At 41.5% G+C, this 20,268-nt stretch overlaps 2 protein-coding genes across 2 annotated transcripts; one reads left to right on the top strand and one right to left on the bottom strand.

The window, feature by feature from the left end:
* Positions 1–828: 828 nt before the first annotated feature.
* On the bottom strand, positions 829–4,020 carry LOC308295713 (putative E3 ubiquitin-protein ligase HERC4; the record flags this gene model as incomplete). Its single annotated transcript, XM_080738760.1, has 1 exon — positions 829–4,020. One exon carries the CDS (start codon positions 4,018–4,020, stop codon positions 829–831), a length of 3,192 nt encoding a protein of 1,063 aa, XP_080594886.1.
* A 4,011-nt stretch (positions 4,021–8,031) lies between these two features.
* On the top strand, positions 8,032–16,833 carry anxa3a (annexin A3a; the record flags this gene model as incomplete). Its single annotated transcript, XM_080738759.1, has 13 exons — positions 8,032–8,046; positions 8,287–8,334; positions 8,746–8,833; positions 9,405–9,499; positions 10,815–10,928; positions 11,125–11,215; positions 11,430–11,509; positions 12,290–12,346; positions 12,553–12,646; positions 13,275–13,370; positions 14,695–14,753; positions 15,713–15,835; positions 16,771–16,833. 13 exons carry the CDS (start codon positions 8,032–8,034, stop codon positions 16,831–16,833), a joined length of 1,023 nt encoding a protein of 340 aa, XP_080594885.1.
* Positions 16,834–20,268: the final 3,435 nt, after the last annotated feature.

Raw genomic sequence — 20,268 nt, 5'->3', positions numbered from 1 at the left:
CATGGCCAGTTGAGTTTATATTGATTTACTATGATTTTTTTTTCTTTTTTTTCCTTTACTCTATGTGTACTTTTTATTACTTTTATGATCAACTCAAATTCACTGTATGTAATTGTATGACATTCTGTTTAGGGTATTATATAACTTTTTGTATCACAATATATTGTTTTACAATGCTTATTTGACATGGTAAGAAGGGGTCGGACAAAATTAGTGTTTGCTTCTCTCGGTCCCTTCTTGAACAAAAGTAGTTGTTTTGTAATTGTGATGATGTTGATGTATAGATGTCTGTACTTTTTTATTTGTTCAAGTTAAATAAAGATCAAATTAAAATCAAATCAAATATGATCACGTGCATACCCTCTGGTATGCACGTGACATTATCATCATACCCGGAAGTTATGCAGGAACGCCTTCTGAGTGGCAAAAACTACTTTAAGGCCTTGAAAGCCCATACATCCAAACAGAAAAGTCATTTTAAACAACGTTAAATTACCTTAAACTCACTTTGCCACTCTATTTGCCATTCACTTTATGCATGCGCATACCCTCTATAGGGACACAAGTATACTTAAGTATGTATACGGCTGGCCCCTTTGGTACCATGGTGTAAAAATAGCTGAAATAGCTGAAAAGTCTATACATCCAAAGAATTACGCCCTTTTAGTGTACATTGGCCCCTTGTGGAGTGTTCCCTTCACACACGATGGTAGTGTACTTAGCAAGTAACATACCGTAATAAGATTCAGCCAGTGTGGACAAACATCTGTGCATGTAATTACCATCAATAATCAAGGTGGTTCAGTTTTATACATTGTCGGATCACCATCACTCAAGGGTGAAACCTTGATTGTGATCTATTGACTGAAGCAGCTTGTCACGGAGGGTTTTTCGACTGGTGTACTTCGGCAGGTCCAGAAGGTTGAAGCAAGTGTGTGCGACGGGCAGGTAATGCTTTCCGTTGCAAGTTGGCTGGATCTGAAGCTTCAAGCTCTTCATGCCCAGGATGGGTATGCGATCACTCCCCGTGAGGAACAACAGAAACTTCTTTTTGTTTTCTAGGGTGAGACAGTGGAACACTTCCCAAAAGATCTTGATGGTGGGATGTTTGGCCCAGTATTCTCCTTTGTATTCAGTGCTTTTTTCCAGCTCTTTCCAGTCATAGTTGGTGTTGCCGATGACCATGGCTTGCAGTTCATTTGGCTGGAACAGCTCCAGAACCTTTCCTCCGCACACTTTGTGGAACCCTGCAGCGAAGTTCTCAAAAAGTGGCGCAACTGACTTGTTGAAGATATAGTCCACGTAAGCGTTGATGAACTCGTGTCTGTTTGTATTATTAACAGATATTGTATGGCCATTAGGAACAAGCTCCAAGACCTCTGTGGCACCAAAGTTGTCCTCTGTGACTGTGAAGTTCAAGCAGAATGTATCCTCAACGTCTTCCGTGTAGTCCAGCAACTGCTGCAGACTTCTTCCCACATCTGGCATCAACTCCTTCAGGTCATCCAGTGATGGGTTCCTCTTCAGCAGCTTCTTGTAAAGAGCTACGGGGAAGTTGAGCTCTATGATGGTGAGGTTGTAGATGGCCAGGCCACAAATGACTCCAATGAGGTGGAACAAGTCAATGTCTTCAAAGTTCCTGCGAGAGAACCAGATGAGCCTGGACTCCTCATAGTAGCGGAACATCCCATATTTGGGATCAAGCAGTTCTTTCATGATCAAGAGGAAGAACTCCTTTCTCACACCACCAGCGTCGACAGCCTCCTCCTCCACAAATATAACCTTGAGTGGTTTCTTGTAGTCCACGTTCTTGGACCTTCCGAGGACATCCATGGTATCTCCAACAATGTTTCCCCTCCGAACAGTGAGGATGAGACAGGGGTGTACGGACTCTGCCATGTTGAAGTGAAACATGGTGTTGATGTTGTGCAACTGTGCCTGGGCCATTGCCATCTGCATTTGTGTGAGAGCATCGGTTTGAAGTAGTGTGGTCTTTGCTTGGGCATCAAATACGAAAGGATACTTGCACAGGTTGACAGTGCCATCAAGGCCCATAGAGTCTATATTATTAGTATTAGGCCTATTATTATGCTGCTGCATCCATGCGATGTAGTCATTTCTGATATCTATAAGGCCATCCAACTCATGGATGTAGAATTTATCATATTGTATGATGTGTCCTTCTCTCTCATTCACTCTATGCAGGATCTCCAAGAGACTGAGGCACGTGTCCAAGTGGCTGAAGAGCTGCTCTGACCGAGGGATTCCCACCTTGTGCACCCTGAGCAGATACACCACCACCTCCTTGTACAGCTCCACCATCCTCTGAAACACTGGGGGCTCAAACGTAGACCACCAGTTCTCTAGCACTTTCAGCAGAACAGCATTTAGGCTGAGGAGGGATTTGGCAAAGGGGATGGCAAGAGTGACATAGGTGTCCGGGTCACTGAGGAGTGGACATTCCGGAAGAGTGAGGTAGAGCCTCAGAGCCTCAATGTCTGGAGGAGAGTTGGTCAGTCTGGGAATCAGGTTCTCCAAACTAGCCGTGATTGTCTGAGCTATTTTGTGGTGATCGTGCTGAACAACTCTGTGAAACAGGAGGCGTGCCATATTCATATCCACTCCTGAACATTTACTGCTGGTGCTGTAATGATCTGGATGACCCTCCGCCAAGAAGGAGCCGTTGAGGCAACTCGCAGAGGAGAACACCAGCTCAATTTCATTAGATATCTCTGGTGGGAGTCTTCCTTGTGAGTGGCTCAGCCATCTTTGGATAAGATCAGCCGTCAAGGTGTAAATCTGTCTACGAGGGTCCTGTTGTGTCGTCGTATTACTACAATTACAATTTATTGTATTATCTGAGACTAGGTCGTTGTTGGGAGTGTGATAGTGGGCAAAACTCTGGTCTCCTCCTGCATAGATTCGTTTGACACAACAGCGGTGGGTTCTATCTGTATGTGAGGGTACTGGGCCATTGTTAGATACCCAGGGGCCTTTTACTTGGGCAGGGCTTTTTCTATTGTAAGTAGACCGTGTTCCAAGTTGGCCATTGGCACCGAGCCCAAATGCTTCCATCTTTCCGGAGGAGGGGATGAAAGCCAACGTATGTTGCCTCCCACACGCAATCTGTGTGACGACGTTACCCATGAGCTCAAAAACCTGCCTAGGGTTGATCTCGTGGTTAGTGGAATTATGTCCAAGTTGGCCATACCCTCCCGCTCCGAATGTGAACACACCTCCTTCTTTGGTCAGTGCTGCCGTGTGGTCCTCTCCACAGCAGATGTAAATGACCTTCTGTGACCTGAGGGACTTCAGCGGGGTTGGGCTGTTTCGGTCAACATTGTCATTTAGACCCAGCTGTCCAAAGGTGTTCCTTCCCCAGCCAAACACTGCCCCAGAGGCTGTGAGGGCGAAGCTATGGGCGCCCCCTGCTGATATCTGGGCAAAAGGAATGCCCTGCAAAGACTGAATGAGCTGGGGCGTGGAAACGCTCTCTCCGTCTATTCCTAGACCCAGTTGGCCATATTGATTTTGACCCCAGGAGAAAACTTGCCCTGCGCTGGAAAGAGCAATGGAATGGTGGTATCCACACGCTACCTGAACGATATGTATATCCGACAAACTCTTGATGATTCTGGGCACGCGGACACACCTCGCAAAGTTGTTGAGACCCAGCTGCCCATCGGAGCCGAGACCCCACGAGATGATGTTCCCCTTGTCGTTCAGGGCAAGCGTATGGGCCTCTCCGCACGACACCGCCACTATGTTCTGTGCGTCTAGTGCCACGACCTGCTTCGGTTTCTTCTGAGACTTCTCGTGCCCCAGCTGGCCGTGGTCATTGCAGCCACACGTATACACCGTGTCATCTTTCAGCAGGAACGTTGTGTGCCACCGGCCACACCCCACGTCACACACCTGTTTACCCTTGAAGAAGTCACACTTCCGTGGCTCAACCACCACCTCGTCATCAATTCCACCCAGACCTAGCTGTCCTAAGGAGGCATTGCCCCAACACAGCATTCTTGGCTCAAATTAGTTTGGCCATGCATCAACTTTGATGAGTGAACTATTGTGCCTCCCACATTTAACAGATACTATATAAGACATAGTGACACTAGTGATCTTTTTAAATCTCGCGTCATCAAGCGTGACATCAGTCCGGTGATGCCATGGGATGACGCTTGTCTTGTAGCCTCTGCCTCTCTATCGATGACAGTGGGAAAGCTAATGGGACCCCTGTACAATGTAATGTCCCAACACAGTGCCATACAATAACCCAACACTTCAGTGTTTATTTCGTTGACTAAAACTATGAACAAAAATGTTTGTCAAATACCTTTTTGAGCGGTGCTAACCGGTCCTACGTTTCACTTTGTGTGTATGAGCCCAGATCTCCATGCATGGAGGTAACTCAACTGACAGCAATTTCTTTATTATGACATCACAAGAATAAAAGGTCCATACAAGGAGATATGCAGTGTCGTGTTTGATGCCACACACAGGTGCATTTTCTTCACTGACGGAAACTAAATTATAAGCTATTCTAGCTATGATGACTAAAACTAAAACTAAATATACTGACAATTTCGTCAATATATGGACAAAATAGCAAATCTACCGTTGCACGGCGATGCGTTATGAGCTTGTAGATTGGCTATTTTCAGCATGCAACCAAGTGTAAAATCAAATCATTACGACACCATCAATGCCCGACAAAATTCATTTTAGTCGACAAAATCAACTGTAGATTTAGTCGACTCAAACTAGACTAAAACTAAAATATCAGATGAATACATTTGACTAAAACCAAATCAAACACTTCACGCAGCCGATTGCTTCCTACTGCTGGTGACGCAACATGACTCATCAAAGATGCTTTACAACAATGTAAACAATGTAAAGCATGTTGTAAAGTTTATTACCGGTACATCCTACACCTTGAGATATTGTGCCTGTATGCTCTCTCAGTCCATGGCAACCACACCTCCAAAGCCATCTGGCAAACCAGTCTGACGACATCACCTCAGGGCAAAGGCAGGCTTTTAAAGAGACATCCAAAGCATGTGTGCTATTCAAATAGCAGGCATTCACTATGCACATGCTTTTTGTTGTTGTTGTTGACAATGATGACTGCATGTGTAATACTATTATTATTATTATAATAATTATTATAATAACTTTCAGAATAACCCCAGTAGCTACCCCTCCAGCATTCATATTGATGTGTTTTAGGTGATGCTACAGTAGTACTTTCTAGTTTAACAGGTAAACTAGTGCATGTACAGTTGGTTTTCAAATGCATTGTTCGATCTCTTCTATATTAAGTCAATAGAGAAGCACCGTATTCTCTGTGTGCTGTCAAACTCAGCTCTTTACAGGAGAGTACATACGGAATATACAAAAACGGGCGGCCCAAACTTCTAGTAATGATAATTAATAAACTTTAGAAAAAGAAAATCGTGCATGGTATCAAACACAACGTGCATATCTCCTTGTATGGGCCGTTCTGTCCGTGACATCAGTTATCTCCATACATGGAGATCCATGTTCATACACCCAAAGCCAGATATAGGAGCGGTTAGCACCGCTCAAAATATGACTTGCACAAACTCACTGTGTGTGAGTGTGTGAGTGTATCTCTCCTTCACATATCTTAAGGACTGTGCAACTTCAAACTCCCATATGCCCATATATAGGCCTAGGCATTTGGATGGAGAGCCAGTTGTCCAGAACCGCTGATATTCCCATATATGGCCAAGTATATGCCCATAATATATGGGCATACACTGGCCTACTGTCTGATAACATCAGGGATCTCCATAAAAGGGATACGGACAGACAGATGCAGATATCTCCATATATGAGCGTAAGAAGGACAGACATGTTGCATACAATGGGTACTCTGACAATGGATAACAAGGACCAGAGGTTCTTATCATTTGCATCTGGGTATTGTGTACCATGAGATACTATTCAACAATTTGCCTCTGATGACTTGTTTACACAGTAAAATCGTCATTGTCAATCCACGTGAGGGTCCATTTGGTTACATTTTGTACACTTTCAGACTTATACATGGATAAATTAACACACTAACGTAACATGTTGACATACATTAATCATGATCCAAAACTCACCACACTGTGACCACAGTTTATCTCAAACCTGGAATAAATAACGATCAGACAAACTGTTTTAAGAGCCAAGCAAAAAGGAGTAAATAAACGTCTATACAGTACACTTTTAGAAAGCTACTCAGGTAGTCATAAGTCATACGATTCAAGATTTGATTTAATTTTAATCTCATATACAGGTACATGAGACTAAAATAATTTCGGTTTGTCAACATTGTAGCGACAACAACGAATAGCAGTAAAGCAACACAATGAAAATACAATAAACAAATACAGTATAATGTATGTGTATATTGTATACTGCATATATGTCTGTCTGTATGTGTGTGTGTATATATATGTTAATTTTTGTCAATTTATAAATATAAAGTGTCAGGCCACAGGGGTGTGTGTGTGTGTGTGTGTGTGTGTGTGTGTGTGTGTGTGTGTGTGTGTGTGTGTGTGTGTGTGTGTGTGTGTGTGTGTGTGTGTGTGTGTGTGTGTGTGTGTGTGTGTGTGTGTGTGTGTGTGTGTGTGTGTGTGCGTGCGTGCGTGCGTGCGCGCGTGTGTGTGACTAAGAGAATGAGGCTGGCACACCCGGACTGGGTGGGTGTGGCCAGGTGTAGAAACCAGGTTTTGCTGGGGCTGAACGGTGACATCATCAGGGTTGGCTGAGCTCTCTGTACGTGGACGTGTCTCTGCTCAAACACACAGGTAAGATTTTCTAACTTTTAAAGTTATTTTTCGCCTTCAGTAAACCTTCATTAGGCTTGTGTTATGTATGTTCGTACACCACAGTTAAAATAAGTTGTGTCTTATAGACAAATGTATGCAACAAAGGCTAGAATCAAACAGGAAACTATATTCTATTGTCTATCTATGCTACACTATCTGTCGTAGAAAGTGTTGTTCAGGCATGACAGGAGGAGTGGGGGGGTTATCTAAGCTATCAAATATGTGACCAGGAAGGGAAACAGCCTGTATTGTGCTGTTGTTGAGCATAATGTAGAAATACACTGTTCATGTAGGGGCTACACATGTGTAGCTGCTGCGTTATATTACCTGCTATTACCTACCATTCTGCTGATCATACCAACATCACATGGCAGTTGGCACATCATTTACTCTAGCAAACGGTTATTCTTGAATTAGAATGAATACAATATGAACATCAATAGTTTCTAAAATAAGTCAAAATAATGATAGATTTAGGCACAATTGACCATAGTCAAACTAATTGGACTCCAGGTGTGACTTAGCCCCTTACAGGTCCATTTGGTTCCATTTGTATACTCTCAGAGTTAAATTAACATTGATTTTACAATATAAATCGGGTTTCAGAGATAGACACTAGACACGCCATTAAAAGGGGGTCTGTAGCCTAATGCATGTCAAACTGGGGGTCCTTGAAATTAAAATGTTTGAGAAACACTGCTAGGGCCTTAACAATCTTATATGGGAGTCGCTGGCATATCATTTCAAATAGGGGTCTGTGGGCTAATAAGCATCAATTTGGGGGCCCTTGACAAGAAAAAGTTTGAGAACCACTGCGTTAAATCACCTGCACCACAATCACCTTTAATTTAATTTAATTTCAGTTTTCCTCTTTTGCGCAATAGCTCTAATGTCACAATCTCTGATATACACTTACTGTAGGACATCAAATTGTAGTTATCCCCTCTTCTGCATCTGGGCCAGTTGTGATATTAAAATGAATTCTCTTGTACTATTTCTTGTACAGCCAAAACATGTTCTGTTGCCATGCATTCATTTTGCTCTATTATCCTACTAAAATACTTTTGAATTGCTTCACCATCTTGTTACTGTGTGATCATCACTTGCTTGTTTATTATTATTACTTTATTTTCTCTTTATCTACAGTCTTATTCCAAGTCACAAGTATTGCCGGTTGCAAATAATGGCAACTCTATGGGTAAGATCCTGTGTGTTGTTTTGAAACAATCTCTGGACTATTTATATTGTACATACACTGGGGTTTCTCTTTAGGGTATTAGAAATGTGTGAATAGTACTGAATACTGTATCTGTTGTTACTAATTACTATTCCTTCTACTGGGCTTAAATTAATCTCTGTCATTGTCTGAAATGAAATGGAGGTATCCACATCTTATCTATTGTGGCTCAAATTGTTTTCTATTCTTTCCTTCAAATAGGATGACTTGGACAGTCTTGTGAATTCTCCTGACTCCTACACAGCATCGGTAGGTCCACCCACGGTTCAATTTATACAAAAGATTAAACGAGGTGGAGGGGGAGTTGAGCCCTAATTATATTATCACTGTCCGGCAGAAACCCAGTATCTCCAAGTTTCAAATTTGTATGTTTTTTTCACAAAGTAAAGCCCTGCTTCATCAAAAAAGACTGTCGCACAAAACTAGTGAAAACAGCAGATCTACAAGCGTTTCAATCATTTTTTAAATGATAAATACAAAACGAACGGTTTTGGACGTAGGTTTCGGACGTAGGTTTCCACCCGACAACAACGGTACAATACGTATATGTAGCCCCCCAGCAAATCCAGCCCTAAGTTACAAGTTGCAATCCCCTTCATTGTGATCAGTCCTGTCTGTTGTATGATATGAACTAGTTTGCTTTTGTTTTCCCTTGTGCAGGGCGGAGAGAGAGGCACCATTAAACCCAAAGCAGACTTTAATGCAGGGGATGATGTTGTGGCTCTAAGAAAGGCTATTGAAGGACTTGGTACAGTGCATGAGTTTTCTACTACTACTATAAATCAGTACAATATAAATATAATATAAATATATAGTTAGTACAATGGTAATACCTTCACCAGTGCTGAGCAATTAAAACCTCTTTTGGAGCCAACTTTGTCTTGTGCACTCGTGGCCATTTACAGTATGGCCCACTTGTGTGCCAACTGTGCTGATCGGTGCTGTCTGTATGTATGTGGGTGGGCAGGTTGGCACTCTACCGAGGTGCCAACTTGCGCCTTATATTTATATCAGGTCACACATGTTTGTTGGTGGTGACATCACTAAGAAAGGTCCCTCATTGGCTAATGGCCCTGCCTTTGTACTGTAGATCGGAGACAGGTAGCACCGAAAGTGACACAGTCACAGAAATGTGTCAGTTAAACTAATGTAATGCCGGTTAAAACATAATCAAAATTCGGCATACAAACTTGGGCGGAGGTAAAAGCTCATTTTATTTGTGCAGCTTTTCATTAAAGGCTACAGTTTACTCTGTATTTATGCTGCATTATTTATTTTTGACGTGCTTTAGGAAAACCTTTTTCTATTGTCATTTGCAGGAACCAAGGAGAAGACGCTGATTGACATTTTGACCCGCAGAAGCAGTGCTCAGAGACAAGTGATCTGCGAAGGCTACCTGAAGGCCACGGGCAGAGTAAGCGCTATAGTCCATTCCTTTGGTTTTCAACCCATTTCATACCAAGGTCCATTATTTATTCGCCATTTGAATGACATTTAGCCTCGCAGACCCAAACTATTGTGTTATGGAAAAGATTTTGTCCACAATTCCATGCAGTTTTGACGTGTTACCATAGGAGAGATAACAGGCACACATTGATCAAAATAATTCTTCTGCATTCTCTAACTGTGTAGACTTCTTGTAAATTAAGTAATGCAGGTTTTTAACAATAATTTAACTCTTGACAGTGTTACAGGGCCATTTCATTTGGTTTCATTTTATACTCTCAAGAGAGCTAAAGATCTATAAGGGTCCATTTGGTTGCCAACTCTCCATCATTTAGCTGGGGACCACCTGGAGCCCCCTCAAGGACCACTGGTTGAGTCCACTGGTCTATTCCATTCATTCTGGTTGAGTCCACTGGTCTATTCCATCCAGCACTAAGACATACCGTACCTACCTAGTAAAAAAAAAAAAAAAAAAAAAAAAAAAAAAAAACAACAACCTGAGTGTCAATTTAACTCGAGAGCACACAAATGGAACCAAATGGACCCTTACTTGGCGTTTGTTTCCAATTGTCCTAATTGTTTAACCCTGCTGCGTGGAAATGTGTTGCGGAAGACTTTTGGGCCATAACCCACTACACTAACCCAGTGGTTTTCAACAATTTTCACATCAAGGGAAGGCCCATTATTTATTCAGCATTTGAGCCACGGACCACCATTGACAATTCCATGGTGTATTCATGTGGTAAGAAGGAGAGCAGGAATACTCCCACGAGTCCCACAGTAGACCTACTGGAGATCACCTCAGGATCTCAGGGGGGACCCAGTCAATACCTACCTCCCTGCGGTGAATCACCCATCAAAAGACAATTTGATATTGTTAACAAAAAACAAGTGTAGCAGTTGGCTATTGTCGTTACACAATGCAGAAATTCAATGCATTGGGAGCTCCAATTTGTTATACAGTATGTATTTACAAGTATTTTGAGTTTCAGATAAGACTTTACCCTTTGCTAATTCAGTTCAGGAAACCTCTCTCTCTTTCTCCGTGTTCTTGTGAGACTGTGTGACTGTGAAAACATTGCGTCCATTGGTTAAGTTTGATTTGCTTTGTGGGCATATTTGTCGATTTATAGCCTAGTTAGTTGGTTGGTTATGTCCATGTACCGTACGTAGACATCACCTGCTGCCCATATTTGCAAATTAGGTGCAGTTGTGTGTAACTTCACATTGTGTGTGTGTTTGTGTGTGTGTGTGTTTGTGTGTAAATGACTGTTTCCCCCCAGACACTAGTGGAGGACCTGAAAGGGGACACCCACGGTCACTTTGAGGACCTGCTAGTGGCACTGGTCACCCCTCCTGCCACCTTTGACAGCCACGAAGTCACCCGAGCAATGAAGGTCAGCCTCCTCACATTCCCTTCTACAACGTTTTATATCCATTTGAGTGAAATAATGTTCCCCTTCACAGTATAACACGTTTGACACTTTTCTCCAGATATTAGATAATTTTTGGGTGGAGTGATGCTCTTTATTTGATATTTGTTAAACCTGCGTATGACGGAACATCAGTAAATATTTAGAATTGTGTTCGCAGGGAGCCGGGACTAAAGACAGCGTCTTGATTGAAATGTTTGCTTCAAGATCCAACAAGCAGATAGAAGCTCTCTCCAATGCTTATTTGGAAGGTAAAGATTAACAGTCTTTAAGACTTAAACTCAATTTATATTCCATCGTAGAGCGTCGGCAATTTCCGACCAGACAATTTCTTGTCTGCAAGTTGTTTCTCAAACGGGCAAAGAAGACGCACAGTTGCACGTCAAATAACACAGTTTTGCTCACATACCCCGATTGTGTCAGATTTAATTGTTTGTGTGAATACCTCTCCCATCACGCCAACAGAAAACGAGACAAAGCTGATCCGTGACGTGAGAAAGGAGGTGTCTGGAGAATATGCCAAAGCCCTTCTCGTTTTAGCTGAGGTTTGGAGGATTAAATCATCTCTACATTCAAAGACAAAAAATAATGTACAGCAAGATAAAGTATCAGTGCTGTGGTTGCAGCGAGCCAGCGATATAATGCTATAATCCAACTCAAAAGGCTGGTTATCATGATTTAATTCAATTATTGTTTCTAATTTTTGTTCTATGTTCTTCATGAATGGGAATGAAAATGTTTTGTCTTTCGAGAAGAAGCCAGTCCTATGTCTGTTTGACGTATCTCTCAAAATCACACTTTTAGCACCTGACCTGTGTGGCTCCATTCCGACATGCAGCCACTCCGACATTGACTTCTAATTGTCTGAGTGGCGGCACTTCCATTGAGGTTAGGGTTAGGGTTAGGTATACCGGTATATAGGGTTAGTGTCGGAATGGGGGAGATGTCGGAATGGCAGCATGTCGGAATGGGGGGATGCAGATGCACCCGTTACTGAGTACCACAGAAATTGATAAGGTCACCTATGTCGGTGTCAATGACAATTAGGCCTACATGATTGCCAATTAGGCAAAATAGGCAAAGAATATAAAAACAAATACAAATTAACAACCTGCTCAGGGAGCAAGAATATTTGGACTAGATCAAGCCCGGATAGGCAAGCTATGTAACAAAATGTTGTACAGCATCAATTAAATCTTAGATCTGATGGAATAACACAGTAAAACATAATTATGAATCTAGTATATAAACAGATTATGTGGGAATCTTGGCTCCCTTAAAGCTCCACAAAGTGCGATAACTAACGTAACGGGTTTTATCTCCAGGGTAAGAGAGATGAGGGGACTGCAGTGGATAAGGAGAAGGCTCGAGAAGATGCCAAGGTATGATGATCTCCACCATTCCTCTGTTCTGTCATGGTTGGGAAACATGGTTTTAATCCTGGTGGCCATATCAATGTCCCGTTTCACAAGTTTTCCATCACCGGCATTGTTTTACCATGGAGGGTAGTGTTATCCTTCCAAATAGACATAATGGCTCTATACAAAAAATGGTGTTATAATAATATTTCATGTTCCTTTGGCTGTAGATTCTGTACAATGCTGGCGAGAAGAAGTGGGGCACGGACGAGTCCAAGTTCACCGACATCCTGTGCCACAGGAGCATACCTCAGCTAAGACAAAGTATGGCACACATTCATTTCAATTTATATCAGGGGTCTTCAACGTTTTCAGGCCAATGACCCCTTAGCAGAGAGAGAGATGAAGCAGAGACTGATGGAGATTCTCATCGATTTCATAGAAAGATTCATAGACTTGTTTGACACTTAACCACTTAAAATCATAAATCGTCGATACTTAGTAAACTTGACCTTTCACTCTGTACTTGTTCTGCTCTTTTTCACCTATACACCAAACCTATTTGCCAAAAATAGCCGATCTTCAAGCTCTCAGAGCTTGTAGATCTGCTATTTTTGGCTGAAGTTCTCCTCAGAGTATGCAAGGATTCAATTGTTCATTTAAAATAATTATCATCTTCTGGTTGCCTGTGAGTGCTGACATTTTTACCATTGAGCTAATAGAGCCTGCCTGCTTGCTCAGGGGATAAATATATGTGTCAGATCCTGTTTCTAGGTGACACATGACCTTTGACATGATCTAAAATGTCTCAATTGAAGAGCAGGGTGGGAGACAAACCCCCCAATTGTATAAGCTATATTGTGTTAACATTTTATTCATTAATAAAAGTGACATAGTGCTGCTTTAACGCTACACTGTAAATTGTATAGTGACAATTTGATTCCATGTCTAGCTCTTGTGGAGTACAAGAACATCAGTGGCAAGACCCTACAAGAAAGCATCGAAGGGGAAATGTCTGGAGAACTTGAAGAACTGCTGGTGGCTATTGGTAGGCCTGCTGTATTAATATGAAGAACTGCTGTTGGTACTGTATTATGCAGTGTACTGTAGCAAGTATATAAACGGTGCAGCTGCAGCACCCCTTAGTGGGGTATTAAAGAATGGCAGGGGGAGCACAGTTGAGATGGAAAGCCTTCAATAATACCTGGAAACACTTTAACCATTATTTTATGCTTTAACTATTAAGAAATAGCAGATATACAAGCTGCAGGCTTGTAGATCTGCTATTTTTGAAATATCAAGATTTATTTTTATTTTTGCAAATATCTTTTCAAAAGCAAACATTTATAACTCAAATATTTGCTTCTGGGGGGTCCCTGGAACACAATATTTTGAGATGGGGGTCGGTGGCCAAATCTATCTATTAATTTACCGAATGTCTGACATCACTGATACTAAACATTGTCTTCACCATGGTAACAGCCGCATGCTGAAACAATGCCAAACTTTGGAGATGCGCATGCGGACATCACTGATACTAAACAGTGGTTACTAAACACCATGGTAACAGCTGCATGCCCAAATTTGGAGATGAGCATGCTGACACCCACCATGGTAACAGCCACTTGGCACTTGCTGAAACAATGCCCAAATTTGGAGATGAGCATGCTGACATCAGACGTCATACTCTGACCTCATAGTACATCACACATCACAGACTGGCCTGGACACGGAACACCATGTATGGGCATAAAGATCTTTCCAACAGGCACTCCAACATGAAACACCATGGGCATAAAGATCTGCCCAACGGGCACTCCAACATTACTTCTGAGACTACATTCAATCCCTCATATAGGCTACTGTGCACACCCCCAGGCACAGGACTAGTACATGGGCTATCATTCTAGGGGTCCTTGACATGAAAAAGTTTGAGAACCACTCACATAGAAACATGTGTTTTTCAAAAACCTTAGAAGGATTTACATTTTATAGAATCGGATCAAAATATTCAAAGACTTACACACATTTTCACCATTTAAAAAATAGATCTACAAGCTCACAGCGCGGCACGTGAGCTTGTAGATCTGCTTGTATATGTGCATAAAATAATGTTTAAATTAATAATGCGTTCCAGGTCTTAATGGGTTAAATACTTTCACCCATTAAGCAATCAGGGATGCTCTGATATGGGCATCTCCTGCCCATCTGGTTATTGGGATATCTTGTATTAGAAACCACCATGCATACAATTGTTCCGTTGTGGTTTAAACCAAATTAGCTAACTAATTATACAATTTAACATGTATTTTTTATTTTCACCTCATGCTCCTTCTTAAACATATTGAATCTAACTGGTGTCTCTCCTTCAGTGAAATGTGTGAAGAATGTCCCAGCCTACCTAGCTGAATGTCTGCACAAGAGCATGAAGGTAAACTACTATCACAACCCCACATGATATCCCAGTGTAAAAAAGACACAAAAAAAATAATAATAATAAGGGTAATAATAATAATAATAAGTTTCCATTTAACTCTGAGAGTGTACAATGGACTGGTCACCAGAGAAAACATTGTCACTGTACAAAAACATTTTGTATCGTCAACTCAACGTGTCTACTGTCTAGACGTGGACCATGTCAACTCTAGACCATGTCAATTCTAGAGTTTTACTTACTGTACATACTGTAATTGAGAACCCCAACCCTAAACCCATGGCCTTGAAATGTTGACAAGCAACAACAGTAATGTTTCTTCTCTGGTGATTTGGGATTAACATTGAACATAAGGAAGGGAAAGTTCTTATCCAACTTTTATTTATTTACTGGATATAAAGCTCATTATTTATTGTATCCAGTTATTTTATTTACCGGTATTGTGAAAATAACTTAAATAGACTTAAATAGATTAGTTCTATATTCGTATTTGGCGATTTCTTTTACCCCACGATTTTTTAACCCATTTTTCACCCAGTGCCAATTGCCTAAGTAATCCTGGTCACTGCTCTCCCTCACTGAAACCTGACAGGGGGAGCTTCCCCGGTTGGACTTAGCGGGTGGAAGGAACACATTATTCCAACCAGTTCCTTTTCCCTCCATCAGGTGCCTCGGCTGGCCAGGGGAGGCATTATAGGGACCAGGATTACTGCATGTTTTTTGTGAGGGTACCTACCCTAGGGGACACGGGGAGAACATGCAAACTCCACACAGAAAGGCCCTTTCGCCAACCCCACCTAGGGTGTGGGCACTGATGGGCCAGCTCTATACTCTAATAGCGCTATTTAACTCCCTGTCTCCCCAGCTGTTTAGTAAACATTAATGCCTTTTCAGGTCGGGCTATCAATTCTATCCAATCAAATATGTATTGCTTATTATCCGTCCTGTGTTCTAAGGGTTGTGGAACGAACGAGGCCACTCTGAACAGGATCATGGTGAGTCGTTCTGAGGTGGACCTTCTGGACATCAGAGCAGAGTTTAAGAAGCTCTATGAACACTCCCTGCATTCTTCCATCCAGGTGAGGAACATCACCTCAGCATCACTGCTTACTCTGCAAGCTTTTTACACATTACAAAGCATTAGCTTAACAATATCACTTACGCTACCTTTCATTTAATCATGTCTGTGGGCGTACTGTATAGCAATAGGATTCTGTGGCTGTTTTGCAACTCTCAGTGATCCAGGTGGGTGGGATCTTCTGTCAAAAAAAGAAAAGGGAAAAAAGGATACCACCTACCTGGCAAACAGTGTCGTGTTGCTCTGTATGGTCTTGTGCTTTTCCTATTACAAACTGCTAATAAAGTATTCAATTAAGGATGCACCGATATGGAAGTTCTTGGCCGATACCGATACCGATGTTTTTAAAAGCCTGTTTATATAACGGTATATATTTTTTTTGTGTTATTATTTCTCCTTTTGGGCCAGGTAAACAAATAAATCAACATAACTGTTCAGAATCTACTCTCTTGGTAGGCTGCAAATAACCAACCCACCAACATAGCCAGCACAAAATGTATGTTTATCAACAACAGATAAATATCGGCTACTGCCATCGGTTAATGTCAGCTTTATTTGCCGATACCAATATTGACCGATAATGGCAAACATCGGCCGATGTGTGGCCGATATATCGGTGCATCTCTATATTCAATCAATCAATCAATCAATCAATCAATCAATGTCCTCCAGTCGGACCTGTCGGGTGAACACGGGGAGTGTGTGACAGCCATCTGTGGAGGAGACGACTAACCCTGTCCAAAAGACGAGAAGACTTCCTACGTCTACTAATACTTAACATCACTTTCTATTCCTACAATTTCAAGTGTGTTTCATCTTCAAACTACTAATTATGTACTTGCATACACACCCATTTTTTTTTAGAAAGATTGATTTCAATAGCAGCATGTCAACATATGTGTTGATGGAATATGTATATTTTGCTTGTCATTTCAGTCCGATTCTCATGGAAATTATGAAAAGACACTGCTAAAGATTTGTGGAGGAGATGATGACTGACATACATCGTCTAACACGTAGTGTTATTAACCGAGTCTACTGTTTGGAGTTTCTTGCATGTGCCAGCATGTGTCAGCAAGGTCTAGGCTATTAAAGGAATAATTCACCCCCAAAACAATGTTTTTTTTTTCTTCTCTCCTAACAATTATTCATCCTGCTGTGAAGCCTGGGAATTCATGAAGATTTCTGTGTCACACGTTCACGGTAAACGAAGAAAATACTTGATGGATTTAAGAGAATAATTTGGGTCCAAGATTTTAAGTACCTCATCTTTACAATAATAGGCCCACTGGCCCGGGCCACTGGTGTGGCGGTCTGGGCGGTACTGTAGCTGACTGGGTCCGGATCCTGATCCTGACGACTTTTGCTGTGTGTCACTACTATTTCGATGCGCTTTTTGAGCACAGAGAGACATTGCAAGAATATTTCTTACTTTTAGGAATATACAGTTGGAGTTTATTAGTGTGGTTGCTATAGGCAACACACTTATTGTTCAAGGTCAGATACTTTTTTTGCCAGCCAAGACACCAGCTTTTTGTCAACCTTTGCACAACAGAAAAGTGAAGCTTTTAGTCATGCTTCACTTGACATATAATGACACAACATAATATAAAAGGTAAGCCAGAATTCATTTCCCAGTGGATTCCTTGCGACTCCCATCAGTGCAACCACACTGGCAATTTCCCAAAATTGACTTTCTAGTTGATATTGTGTTTGCTGTTGTTAATCCTAGGCCCCCCTAATTTCTTCAATTCGCCAAGTATTTTCTTCATTTCTGGATTCTTCATTCAATGTGGAGGAATATGGCACAATCTACAGTCAGTCTAAAAGTTCTCAATGGTCCACTCAAATGTTGTGGAGGCATGTATTTCTCTATCGAATGATTTGCATTTATTCCTGGCTCTGTATTCCATTTAATATCTGTACTCTATGGTCTGCATGTATTTATTTATTTGTTATAAGTGTTCACATTGTTGCTTTCTGCTTTATCCCTAATCTAATTAAAAATGTAAATCAGTCACAGTACTTTATTTCTTTTATATAATTAATGGTTATCAAAGGCAAACTCAATATAGAAAGATATTTCCTGTTACATGCAGAAACTCTGCCTGCCAAGACAATTAACATGTGTTAACGATTACTTTCATTCAAATAATTGTGACTTAATTGTGTTTTTGGCATTGACAATTGGAACTGAGATTAGAACTGAGACATATAGACACAACATACACAACTACAGACACAATCGGTAAAGCAAAACTAAAACGGAACAACAACTAACGGCCTAACGGAAGGCCACAGCGTCACTGAACAAACAGGACGAAATCCAGGAAGCTATTGCTTTTCAGATCAACTGCCGTCAGATCCCAATCATATAAAGATGATATTTTCCCCATTTCAAATCATAATTTTCCAACTTAAACAGCAACTTATGACAACCACTCTAAAGTGGCCAAGTCAGGTGGGACAGCACAGGCACAGAGGTAGCGTCATTCCTTAAACAAGAGCCTCCTCCCTAACAGAAGAGCAGTTATTCTCTACCTTATGTATTATTAGGCATATTCTAATTACATGTATCTCAATTCACTGTCTTTAGTCTTTGGCTTATTAAAGGAGTTAGCTCTAAACAATGTTGTCAGTAATGCGTAATGCCTTAGTCATTATCCACAATGAAATTGTTTTATGGCGCTGGCTCTCTTTCGCCTGGAGAAGGCTGTGTAGTTGCCATGAGCGAACACAGGTTGAGGCAAGTAGATGCCAACTCGTTCATTCTCTTGGCTCTGACCCTTATTGATGGTAACATAGAAAGCTAAGCGGATAGAGAACTGTCGTCTAATGAAGGTGAAGGGAAGCTCATCACCTGTCATTGTGAGGTATTCTTGTGAGGAAGATTGCTTTACCCCTGTTTGTGCCTTCTAAAATCTCACACTCAATGACTTTGTCCATCATTTGCATTACCATCATTCTGGTGACATTCTTGAGAGTGTGGTCGGGACCTACTTGCAGGTTTCTAATCAGCATGAATGGTGCTCCTACTTTCAACTTGAGGTTATGATTAGGGATTCCATTGGGTGTCAGTGATCCATGACATCACATCAGTGGGACGAAGTCATGCGGGGGGGGCGGCATAGCTCAGGGGTAGAGAAACTGGTATAGAGCACGAAGGGTATAAATCCCAAAGGGTTCCCAGTTCGAATCCGGGCTCCCCCTGAGTTAATGTCGAAGGGTCCTTGGGCAAGACTCTGAACCCCTAATTGCCTCCGGTGAGTAGGTTGGTGCCTTGCATGGCTTCCTCCGCCACTGGTGTATGAATGTGTGTGTGAATGGGTGAATGTAATGCACAATCTATGTAAAGCGCTTTGGATTAAAAGCGCTATATAAATGCACCATTTACCATTTACCATTTATTAGTGTGACATAAATCGCATGTGCCCATATATAGAGATGTATGTATCTTTCAGTCCTTGTCCCTTTCATGGGCATATTGGGTGGATCAGCGGTTCTACAAAAAAAATGTTTTGTACAACTGTACATCCATCGTGCAAGTACAGTAACGGCAGGGGAAGCAGCTAAGAATATAGGAAAAAATTTTACACACATGTTTTTTGACATTGCTAATGATCAGTGATGTTTTTTTTGCTTGGTCCCTTGAACAGACAGCACTAAACCTGACTTGTGTCCGTGTCCACCATTATGATTGTAGATTTGACCATAAATGGACCCCTTTTATGGGCATATCGGTTGGATCGGCGGTTCTATAAATGAAAAAATGTTGTAAGTACAATAACGGCATGGGAAGTAGCTAGGAACGTAGGAAAAGAATTAACAAAAACTATCATTTGGAACTTGGGATCCACATGGGGAAGGAAGGCATAGTTCCAATGTGGATATCGGACTTCATGTGACCAGCCTGACTGAGTGAGTGACGTCAGTCATCTATGACATATTGACGGTAGGGTAAGTGATATTTTATGGTTAAAACAAAAAGGGTTTTGTTAAAAGGTGAAAGCACTATTCTGATAGTAATCATTACTATTGTTTGTTCAATAACAGAGGTCTACCTGTCTCTCCTGTTCTTGAATAAACAGAAAATACATTTCCAGGTAAGTGACACATTTTCAGACAATCAGAAGAGAGTACCCATTTATCCGCTTAATTTTTATAGTGTTCCAGTTCCAAATGTGTCTGCTCATTTCTTTGTGTCATCACTTCCAATTTCAGACAGAAAGACACTCTAAAAGACAGCTAACCCCCTGCACAGCCATGCTGTATCGTTCAGGACATTACAATTAACTAGGACACACACTCACACACACACACACACACACACACACACACACACACACACACACACACACACACACACACACACACACACACTCTCACACACACTGATGAATAAAGGTCAAGATGGTTTTCCTCATACTGGCATTT

This window comes from Nannobrachium achirus, assembly GCF_963921795.1.
Source record: "Nannobrachium achirus genome assembly, chromosome: 12".
Lineage (NCBI taxonomy): Eukaryota > Metazoa > Chordata > Actinopteri > Myctophiformes > Myctophidae > Nannobrachium > Nannobrachium achirus.
The sequence above is the reverse complement of the archived record's forward strand: the minus strand, read 5'-3'. Positions and strand labels throughout refer to the sequence as shown.